A 12,102-nucleotide genomic window follows, 5' to 3' on the forward strand; every position below is an offset into this window, starting at 1 on the left:
TTCCAAGTACATAGGATCTCTAAGGGAGAGAAAAGGATATTAAATGGAAGGGCTGGGCAGACAAGGTAGGCCATATGGCCTTCGTTTTTCTAAGTGGAGGGTGGAGTGTTTTGCCCAAGGTCAAAAGAGGCCTTGCTTCCCCAGTTTTCAGCCCACAGGTCTCACCACTAAGCCACTCATCAAGTGATGCTGTAGGATGAAGGAAGGAAGGATGCTGTAGGATGCTGTAGGAAGGGTGTACACAGCAGATGATACAAACTTATTTATTTAATTCAAAAATTATATTCCACTTATACCTAAGCGGACTGCAAACCCTCCCCCACAAACATAATCGTTACTACTAATTATGTCTATAGCGCTGAAAAGGCGTACGCAGCGCTGTACAATGGACAGTCCCTGCTCAGAAGAGCTTATAATCTAATTTAGACAGGACATTACAGGGTTGGGGAGATTATGGTAGAGGAAATGATACGGTGGGTCAAGGTATCTGACAGCAGCGAGTGGGAGTTAAGAGTTGAAAGCAGTTTCCAAAAAGTGGGCCTTTAGCTTGGATTTGAACCCTGCCAGGGACGGAGCACGACGTATTGATTCAGGCAGATAAAAACACTGAAAAACAGTATAAAATACAAACAAAACAATATTCAGTTAACATTTCTAATCCGTGCGGGGAGTTGGGTGGTGCAGTGGTTAGAGCTATAGCCTTGGCACCCTGAGGTTGTGGGTTCAAACCTATACTGCTCCCTGTGACCCTGGGCAAGTCACCTAATCCCCATTGCCCCAGGTACATTAGATAGAGTGGGAAACCCACCAGGACAGTTAGGGGAAAATGCTTAAGTACCTGAATAATTTGTAATCTACATAGAATTGTAGGATTTGCACAATCTAAATTATTTAAAAAAATGAATCACTTCATTCCTTCAGTCACTGCTTCTTAACCACTTAAAATGCTTCCATAAAAGGAGAAATTTTAAATAATTTTTTTAAACTCTGAAAGTTATTATTCATTCTCAGATTATTCCAAAGCTTCACCCCTGCCATCAAAATAGCCAGAGCTCTGGTACTAGTCTACCAGAGTCCACTTCAAATGCATCAGCCTAACTTTCAAGATCCTCCACGGCATCCTTCCTCCATTAATTCCACTTTCCTGGAATTCCTCGAATCTTAGTACCTCCAGACCTACCCAAAAATCGAAACTATCCTTCCCCTCATTAAAAGGCATTTCCCACCCAGGAAAACTGGGGACTTCCCTCCTCTTCAGATTCACCGAGCTCTGGAATATCCTCACCTCCCCCCTTCGGAACCTGAGTGCTCTCCAACCCTTCCGTAAACATCTGAAAACCTGGCTTTTCTCAAAAATCTAACTCTCCCTCCTCATCTGACATCCTAGCTCTCTAACATTCTTCTTTCCTCCGATCTTCATCTAACCCTTTCCCTGGAGTTCCTTTCTCATTACAATCCCTGTAAACCGTGCCGAGCTCCATGACCATGGAGATGGCGCAGTATACAAACCTAAGGTGTAGTTTAGTTTAGTCTCCCTCACACGCAGTAACTCATCAACAGATAAACACGTCGTGCTCTCTGACCTTAAGGATCGACGGGGCTGCTGTAATATCACAGCATGTGAAAGATCCCACGGTAGCCCTCGGTGAATTGCTTGAAAAATCAATGCCAACACCTTAAACACTACTCGAGATTTAAAAGGTAGCCAATTCAATTTTCGTAGTAAAGGTGTCACACGCTTACCCCGCTAGGCCTCCAAAGATGTCCTTGACGTATGAGTAATCCCCTCCAGATTTGGGGATGGTGACTCCCAGCTCGGCGTAGCACAGAGCGCCTATAGCAGTGATCACCCCCGTCACAATCCAGACGATCAGCGCAAGGCCCACTGAGCCGGCATTCTCTAGTACACCCTTGGGCGACACGAAGATCCCGGATCCGATTATGTTACCTGGTGAAAGGGACAGGAGAGAAGATGATCAGCTGGACAGAGGTCTAATAGGCATTACATTACATTAAAATACATTTCTAGTCCGCAATACCTTCCAGATCGATGCGGTTTACATCATCAAGAGACTGTACATCACAGTGAAATACAAGAGAAATATCATCTTCTTTACTTTCCTACGAATTTTACAAAAAGAAATGTCTTTGTTGGTTTTCGGAAATGTATATATGAAATCGAAGAGGCAAACAAAATTCGCCGTTCCGAATCCCAACTGGCAGCCTGATATGCAATTGTTCGATGAAACATCCTCGTACTGGAGGGAACACAAACAATGAAGTTATCCTTAGTGGACGAACTGCCTTACAAAATGTAAATTGTTCTAGTAAATAACCAGGTGCCTGACCATGAACGGCTTTATAACAGAGCGTTCCAAATTTAAACCAGACCCTGGCCTCAAAAGGCAACTGATGGAGTTGTCTGTAGTATGGAGTAACAAGATCCGATCTTTTGTCTTGAATCCCTGGAGGGTGTTTTCTCCTATAACAGCCTCCGGAAGAGCATTCCAGTTTTCTACCACTCTCTAGGTGAAGAAGAACTTCCTTACGTTTGTACGGAATCTCTCCCCTTTTAACTTTAGAGAGTGCCCTCTCATTCTCTCTACCTTGGAGAGGGTGAACAACCTGTCCTTATCTATTAAGTCTATTCCATTCAGTATCTTGAATGTTTCGATCATGTCAAGTTTCAAGTTTCAAGTTTATTAGGATTTTTATATACCGCCTATCAAGGTTATCTAAGCGGTTTTTACAATCAGGTACTCAAGCATCTTCCCTCTCTGTCCCGGTGGGCTCACAATCTATCTAACGTACCTGGAGCTACGGAGGATTAAGTGACTTGCCCAGGGTCACAAGGAGCAGCGCGGGGTTTGAACCCACAACCCCAGGGTGCTGAGGCTGTAGATCCAACCACTGCGCCACACACTCCCCTTTCAGTCTCCTCTTTTCAAGGGAGAAGAGGCCCAGTTTCTCTAATCTCTCACTGTACAACAACTCCAGCCCCTTAACCATTTTGGTCGCTCTTCTCTGGACCCTTTCGAGTAGTACCATGTCCTACTTTACGTATCAAACCAGTCTATGTCCTGTCCGTCAATTATGTAATTACAGTATTTAGTTAATGACTTTTCTTTTTAGAACTAAATTTTGATTTTAATATTGTAATTAACATTGTAATTTTACTCTGGAAACCGATCAGATACTCACTGATGGTCAGTATATCAAATATAAAATAAACTTGGAAAGCAGTTTACTTATTCTATGCAGGAACCTTTTCTGTCCCTAGTGGGCTTCCCATCTAAGTTTTTGGGGCGGTTTTTTTGTACCTGGGCCAACAGAGGTTTAAGTGACTTGCCCAAAGTCACAAGAATGGATCCCAGTTCGCCCGGTTCTCAGGCCACTGCACTAACCATTAGGGTCCTCCTCCATTCCAGAGGAAGCAAATACTACGGGAACAAGGCAGCCTCACAGAAATGTCACTTGCATGAAACCAAAACACGCAAGTCTTCCAGGCCGGGAGAAAAGAGAAAATATCAAAGAGATCTTGTTGTGTCCCGTGAGGTTACTTTCTGGTAACTGTGCACCTCCCTCTCAGTGGCATCATTTGTTTCCTCTGGCCTGTGCTATAAATAGCTCTGCACAGCTTGGACATCCATTGATGTCAGCGTTATCCATTATTCATATCCTAGCTACAATCACCTCTCTTCTAGGAACGCAACGCGCGATAGTGACGTTAATGCATGCACACAAGTTCATATAATATACACAGCACTTCTCCGCTGCGAGAATGTCAACCTGATATGCATCTCACTCTTTAACGCAACCTCAATGTATACAGACACCTGCTATCTTCTGTGAGCCAGGGACACATTGATACATGTCCTATGTTTCCATACAGATACATAAATTCAAGTCCTTGCTTTCTCTCCAAGCGGCCGCTGAGAGATGGGCTACATCATCTTTAGGGTGATATGGTCATATCTACCGATATGCACGATATATATATGTTATATCTTTATAGGATGATACCTCTTCTAATATACGACAGCTTCTGACTGTTCTGCGCAGTGGGAATGGTCAACGCCCTGCTCTACAGGCTCAGGAAAATGCTGACGCAGCTTTGAATGCTAAGCGAGTCTTCCATTTACTTAAAGAGTTGGCACGCCTCGCTATGACCGCAACAGGCAGCTAGATCAATGATTAACAATGCCACATTTTGTTTTGCGGGTTTTTTTGTTGGGGTGGCTCCAAAGAGAGGTAGCTCATCATCTGCTATCCTTAAAGCATACAGCCAGTGGTCTGGGGATAAGGATGTCACCCCCGCTACCTGGGAAATCAATGCATATTTGCATGCAGGCCAAAACTGCATGGAATCTGAAGTGCAATGAAATCAAAAGGCGTAATTCCTTGCCAGGCCTAGAAAGGGATTCTGGGAAGGATCTGCAGTGAGTCTAAATCTGCCTTACCACATTCATCTGCACAGTGTATGCAGCTGGAGACTGGGTCTGTTGAGTTATACTGGGCAAAGGTGACAAAGCTGGATTAGTCCTCCTTTACTTGATGAAGAGGAAGGGGTTGAGGGAAGAGGACGGAGTTGGCTAAGAAACCAACAGGGCAAAGCCAGAACTGGCTCAGCTAGGGCAAATAGGCAGCTGTCTAGAACAGCACAATTTTAGGGGTGGCAATCTCTCCTAAAATCCCCTTCTGCTGTCCAGCATCTCTCCCTCGCCTATCCCTCTCACTCACCATTTGGCATCTCATCATAAGAACATAAGAACTGCCATCTCCGCATCAGACCTTCGGTCCATCAAGTCCGGCGAACCACACACGCGGAGGCCCAGCCAGGTGTACATCTCTTCTTCCACGTCTCTACCACCCCCCCCCCCCCCGCCTCCTTGGTGTACCTTCAAATTTGTGTTTTACCATCTAAATGTTATGAGTTGGGAGATACTGAATATGGGGAAGAAGGAGGGAATAAAGAAGGAGAGATGCTGATCATGGTGGGCAGGAGAGAGTGAGATGTTGCACTGTTGGGGAGGGGAGAATGTGGAGAAGCTGTACTTCTGGGGAGAAGTTACAAAGAGATGCTAAGCTACACATATGGAGGAAGAGATGCTGGACATGGAAGGGGGAGACATACTGGATCTAGTCATAGGCCAAGGGCAGGTGCAGGGGTTGGGTGTTCATCATTGGAGGGATACAGGGGAAGAGTAGTAAAGGTTCACCTAGGGGTCGGCAACCTTTTTAAAGCAAAGAGCCAATTTATCCAAAATGTTTGACCCAAGATTTACAAAGAGCCACAAGGTATAGCTTCTTTCCCCTCCAACCCCTCTCATCCCTCTCTCCCCTGCCCCTTCCTCCAACCCATAGCCAAGGTTCTCTCCTCTCTCCCTCCCAAACTCACAATCCCCCTCTGGGCCTACCACGGTATCTGATGGTCCAGCGGGGTCTTTGTGGCAGGAGCGCGGGTCTCTCACTCCTGCCTCCTCATGGCTGCCTCCTAAAATGGCTGCTGTGACCTTTTGTGGTACTGAAATGCTGCGAGCAGCTGCGAAAAGTCATGGAAGCTATTTTAGAAGGCAGCCAAGAAGAGAAATGAGCGACAGGGCCGCGCTCCTGCCACAAAGACCCCCCACTGCACCACCAGGCACCTCAGTAGGCCTGGGGGGGGGGGACATCATGGGATTGGGAGGGAGGATTAAAGGGTTGAGACCTGGAGAGCTGCAGCACATGCAAGAAGAGCCGCAGGTTGCTGACCCCCGACCAAGGGTGTGAGATACTGTTCACTGATGTTCTGGAGTCATCATGTGATTGAGTGTCTACACATCAGTTCTAATCCCAGCTCTGCCACTGATCCTACCTGCCTCAGTGAATCCAATGCTATATAATTATAACAAGGCCTCAGAGGGCCCCACACACATTTAAATGCAACCCCTCAGCGTACCCTGAAGCTACAACATGATAGCTGAAACCTCAGTTCTACCTAACCAGACACGGCAAGACCCAGACAACAGCAACAATGACCTCAGATACTGTTAGCACTACAGAGAAATTTCTTAATGATGAGGTGGAATCTGTTGTACTAAAGTGAGATGATCAACGTCATAAGAATAGCCTTACTGGGTCTGACCAATGGTCCATCAAGCCCAGTAGCCCGTTCTCATGGTGGCCAATCCAGGTCACTAGTATCTGGCCAAAATCCAAAGAGTAGCAACATTCCAGATCCAGAGCTACCGATCCAGAGCAAAAATCACCGTAGGGGTAATATACTCAACTAATTCGTTGTTGAGTGACTAAAAGTACTACTACAAGTCTTAAAGAAAGTCGTTCCATTAAGGTCAAAAATGAATTCAACCCAAATTTAATTGATTTGCATAGCTAATAGAACTCTGCTCAGAGACATGAAGGCTGAATACTTCGCCTCACCACCCAATCATCGCAGTGTTCGATGCAAATTCAAACCAGTACTCGTAATAGTTCATTATACTATTACTAGCTACTCGAGCTATAAAGGAACGACTCTTTTAAATAACTTGAAAGTATGTTGAAAATACTGAAACTTAGCTTAGACTGATCCAGAGCAAGCAGTGGCTTCCCTCATGTCTTAAGAATAGACTATGGACTTTTCCTCCACGAATTTGTCCAAACCTTTCTTAAAACCAGCTACGCTGTCCGTTTTTACTACAACCTCTGGCAACGCGTTCCAGAGCTTAACTATTCTCTGAGTAAAAAATATTTCCTCCTATTGGTTTTAAAAGTAGTTCCCTGTAACTTCATCGAGTGTCCCCTAGTCTTTGTAAGTTTTGACGGAGTGAAAAATCGATCCACTTGTACCTGTTCTACTCCCACAAAAATAAATAGTCTTGAAGAATGGGGAGGACTAACAACTAGGACAGCAAAACCTGTGGGGTCCTAACACCAATGCAGAAAGTGGAGGAGTGGCCTAGCGGTTAGAGCAGCTGTCTCACCTGAGGTTGTGAGTTCAATTCCCATTGCAGCTCCTTGTAAAAAATAAATACCTGTCTAAAATATGAGCAGGCAAATTATGGAGCAACACCGGAACCAGAGAATTGCCCTGTTACTGCCTTCTCTACTCTACACCATATAATTTTGTTCAGTAAATTATTCTTTTATTTTATAAGAACTTTGGAGATACATTTTAAAAGACTGATAAGAACCAGCTCTGGCTGTGTACAAATTCAGTTTCACAGCTGCTCCAAAGCCCGTGTAAAAGTGTGTACATTGTGCATATTCTTGTATAGTTTTGGAAATTATGTGCACACATCGGGACTCTGCCCAAAAACCCACACTTTTTCGAGTTTACACGTGCACATCTCCGCGCCATTTTTAAAATGACCACCGTATGGATTACTGTGGCTAGATATGTAAGATCAACGTTTTAGGAATCTGGATCTGAACAATCGAATGCAAGTCATTTGTGTGGAGGAGGTATAAAACAGGGGGGGGGAGAATCGTGTCATCCCACTATAGCTATTTATAGGCACTGACGGAGATGTGACATCAGATTTTCACAGCTGAGAATAACAAGCAGTGATTCTCACATCCAGCTATCAGCAAGAGATATCTCACATGGCTCAGACCACCTCTGATGTGTTCTTACCAGGCAGATGTCACACATGGCCTACCTGCTTTCTCCCCCCCCCCCCCCCAATCTGGCTGACATCACCCTATCTTCCTATCTCCGATCCCGGCCAATTCTTGTCCTCTTTTGGTGGTCCCTGACAATTCCCCTCCAGAAAAATGAGGGAGGTAAATGCGGGTTTTGCAGCATGGTAAAGGTATACATTTTCATACCTGTTATGTGTGTGTGGGGGGGGGGGGGGAGAAACAGATGCTGGGATCAGTAGCAAATGTTTAAGACTATCATCTAAAAAGATCCGAGTTAAAAAAAGAAAAGCTTAAACATATAAATCACAAATCTGATGATGTGAACGAACAGGGCAGAGCTTCACAATAACCCCAGGGGCAAATCCGTTTGCCTTTGAGATCTCAGTGCTAGAGAACAGGCACAGCCTAGGTTGTCCCAGATATGAAAAACAGGGACCAGATGTCTCCCATCGCCAAATATCCAAATGTTTAACTGAGGACAGGTCTAAGCAGGATCAGGACACATCCTGATGGCTCTGGCAGCTTATGTCTCGAGCTCCACAACACTTTCAGAGCCTCTTTATTCCCCTCCGTGTCATAGCCAGGGAATGTGTGGTACGGTGGTTAGAACTACAACCTTGGCATTCTGCAGTTGTGGGTTCAAATCCCACACTGCTCCTTGTGACCCTGGGCAAGTCACTTGATCCCCATTGCCCTAGATAAATTAGATAGAGTGGAAACCTTCTGGGCCAGTTAGGGAATAATGCTTGAGTACCTGAATAATTTGTAATCCTTGCAGAATATAATTTATAAAGAAAAAAATACAGTGTCAATGTAATGTGGATTGTTTTAAAGGACACTCTCTTTTGGCACTGTACACAGATAATTGATCACTTCTCTCTTTAATTGCAGGGCTGCATAACCCTAGAGCACTCTCAATTTTGTGACCCCTGCCCACAGATGCCAGGGTTGTACGATGCCCCCCAACTCACCTACGATGATGCCACAGCCACTGAGCAAGCCAATCTCCTTCTTCAGGGCCACTCCACCACCATCAGAAGCGGATCCAGGATCGCCTGCACCGGCTGAAGCCTCCGGGCTCTTGTCAGCCTTGCTCCTGAGCCTAGCCCCCTCTTCCATCTCTCAGTAAAGCACCGAGAACCTCTTCCCTACAAAAAAAAAGAATAATAAAAAAAAATCTTCTACAAAAAAGTGTTTCAAAGCGAGGGGAGGTTAAGGATCCCCAGAGGATCGGATGGGTACAATGCTAACAAAAAATCAGGCAAAGTGCAGGGGAAGGAGATGAGCCACAGCCCAGCCATGCCACCTGCTGCAGCTGGCACGATTTCCCAGCCTCTACCTTCTGCCTCTCTCCACTGGCTTAGCTGGACTCCCTCCTGCAAAAAGTGACCAGCAGCTGCTCCCTGCTTGCCACCACCTCCCCAGGGGGGGTGGGGGGGTCCCTTGCAAGCACTGCTTGTGGACTGTCCCCAGTCCGGGAGAGAAATCTCGCTTTGCCACCAGTCTTCAGGCATGGCTCTTTAACTCCTTCTCTGGTTCCGCCCTTCACCTCCTTCTCCTCCTCCAGCTCGACTTGGCTGCCAATCGTGAAAGGGGAGACTCGCACTTTTAAACATGGTCCTTCCTTCCAATGCATTTGGGGAGGGAGACCACCTCTACCAGCTTCACTCTCCTGAAGGCTCCTATTTCTCCCTGGTGGGCTGGTGGGTGTCACAGCAAAAGCCTGCCTATGCCACTGCATCTAGCTGTGTTTCTCCCACTTAGAAGACCCTCGTGTCCTCAAGAAGCAAAGGGATTCTGTTCTCATGACAGGATGTACAGCCAGAAAATCTAAAAGCCAAAAGTGTTTGCCAGGTTGCAGCAGTGGAGGAGATGGTGAGGGCTGCGACAGAATCTTGGACTAGCTTCATATTAGATAAAAAAAGTTAACATTTATAACAATTTACGCACTGCCTTCCAAAGTGGTAGCATCCCTGTAAATTCCTGGAGACTCTACAGGTCAAATCCCCTCCTCCTCCAGTCTGATCCCAAAGGCTCACTACTGGGCACTCCCAAACCCTCTCATCCTCCCATTTTCCTTCCTCTGGGCCTACCAGCCTCACATCACATCACACCACAGCACTACACAAGAGAATGACACCGGGACAAATTTTTCCCCATCCTTGCAGGAACTCAATTTCCCTGTCCCGTGTCCGTGAATTTTGTCGCCATCCCTGCCCCATTCCTCTAAGCTCTGCCTTAACTGCACAGACCTCAAACACAAGGTTTTAAAGTGTCTGAGGCTCGTGCAGATGAGGACGGAGCTTAGGCATTGGTGGAATGAGGCCTTATGACATCACAATCTGAGCTCTAGAATGTGGCTACTTAGGATTTGAAAGTGTCTGAGGCTCGTGCAGATGAGGACGGAGCTTAGGCATTGGTGGAATGAGGCCTTATGACATCACAATCTGAGCTCTAGAATGTTGCTACTTAGGATTTGAAAGTGTCTGAGGCTCGTGCAGATGAGGACGGAGCTTAGGCATTGGTGGAATGAGGCCTTATGACATCACAATCTGAGCTCTAGAATGTTGCTACTTAGGATTTGAAAGTGTCTGAGGCTTGTGCAGATGAGGACGGAGCTTAGGCATTGGTGGAATGAGGCCTTTTGACATCACAATCTGAGCTCTAGAATGTGGCTACTTAGGATTTTAAAGTGTTTGAGGCTTGTGCGGATGAGGACAGAGCTTGCAGGAATGGGGCAGGGACAGGAAAAGAACTTGCCGGGACGGGAAAATGAGTTCCTGCAGGGATGGGGAAAAATTTGTATCACTGTCATTCTCTACACTTCACTAAGTCTTTATTGCAGACTTATAGGCACCCTTTCACTTGGCTGTCAGCCATAGATCTTCCAAGATTGTTAACATAGTAACAGTAGATGACGGCAGATAAAGCCCCAAATGGTCCATCCAGTCTGCCCTACCTGTTCCAGTTGTCCAGGTCTTGCTGTGTCTGGGTAGGTAGAACCAGTGGCGTAGCGAGGGTGAGAGGTGCCCCTCCCCATCTGCTTTTTCCCTGCCCCCTCCTGCCATGCATGGCCCTTTCCTTCCCCCATACCTCTTTAGCAATCCCAGCACGAGCAGCAACCCCCAACCACCTGCTCGCGCCAGCATCTGCTCTTCCTCTGATGTCACTTCCTAGGTGCGGGACCAGGAAGTGACATCAGAGGAAGAGCTGGCGCAAGCACAGGTTGGGGTTGCTGCTCGCACCAGGAGTGTTAAAGTGGTACGGGGAAAGGAAAGGGCGCGCGCATGGTTGTGGGGAAGGACGGGGGTTGGAGAGGACGGCTGCCAGAGCCACCCCTCCCCATTACTATGCCACTGGGTAGAACCAACATTTCAGCCATCATGCTTTGGCTTTCTTCATGGTCTGCAGTTTGTCTTTATATATCGTGGGTCCTCTGACCTCATTGGTTGAGGTTTGAGGTGATTGAGACAGGAAAGTCCATTTGTGCTTGTCATGAATTTTGGAGGGAAAGTCCATTGGTCATAGATTTTTATTTTTTAAAGTTGGTTTGGCTGAAACTTCGGTTCTACCTACCCAGACGCGGTGAGACCCAGACAATTGCAACAATCATGACACCAACTGCGGAAGCCTAAGAGAATATAGAACTTCCAAGTTACTCAGGTCTAGGGCTAAGATTTGGGGTCAGTTCTGGAGGCATCATGGGACCTACAGCACTGATCTTGAGTAGAACCAGGAATACGAATACAGTTCAGAGCAAGGACTAGCCATAAAGTCTCACAGTTGGAAATTAATTACTTGGCAGCTTTCTAAACATCAGAGTGAAACGTTCTTCCCAGCCTTTCACACCTTGTTTCTCTTTCTCCCTATTTTCCCCAGCCTCCTTTCTCCAGCTGACAACTGACTCCAGATCCAGCCAACAGGGCTCACCCAGTCTCTTTCCTTGGATAATACAGCTGGGATAGCAAAACTACAATTCCCTACATGCACTGGGTGACTCTCCTCCTCCTTATGACCCAGAGCCAGCCTTTACAGAGCACTCCTCCTTCTTACCTACTCAATACTGGGTGGAACCTTCTCTCTGTGACCTCAACAGGGTGTCCACAAATTCTCTTTCCAATTTCAAGATTTCATTTAAAAAAACACAAATGAATAGACAAATCTGTGGAAATGATTACAAAATGAGGAGCAGCTATTGAAGGTTTTTTAATACACCTCTATACGAGCAAAGGATTGTCTTACACGATCCACGTTTTCCTCCGATATGCTTTGTCGTCCACTCTCCAATACTGTCCCTGTCTCCATAAATTTCTTGCGCCATGGATGTTTTCCATACTTAGTCCTGTAGTTTCGCCAAGTCTGCGTATCCAATTTTGTTTCAATAAACCACGATACACGTTGTGCCATTTGTTTCGGGGTTTATTCAGCAGCCTCTCTTTCATCAGTAGGGTACCTGAAATACCCAAATGCAATGTGATT

At 46.1% G+C, this 12,102-nt stretch overlaps 1 protein-coding gene across 1 annotated transcript in view; it reads right to left on the bottom strand.

Moving 5' to 3' along the window:
- The window catches only part of SLC7A8 (solute carrier family 7 member 8), a 47,312-nt gene extending 37,953 nt beyond the window's left edge, over nt 1-9,359 (bottom strand). The window contains exons 1-3 of the mRNA XM_033924528.1: nt 8,963-9,359; nt 8,595-8,771; nt 1,744-1,948 (exon numbers count right to left, since the gene is read on the bottom strand). Coding sequence (XP_033780419.1) covers nt 1,744-1,948; nt 8,595-8,742 — 353 coding nt within the window. The 5' untranslated portion in view covers nt 8,743-8,771; nt 8,963-9,359. The remainder of the gene's footprint in view (nt 1-1,743; nt 1,949-8,594; nt 8,772-8,962) is intronic.
- Nucleotides 9,360-12,102: the final 2,743 nt, after the last annotated feature.

This window comes from Geotrypetes seraphini, chromosome 16 (genome assembly GCF_902459505.1).
Source record: "Geotrypetes seraphini chromosome 16, aGeoSer1.1, whole genome shotgun sequence".
NCBI lineage: Eukaryota > Metazoa > Chordata > Amphibia > Gymnophiona > Dermophiidae > Geotrypetes > Geotrypetes seraphini.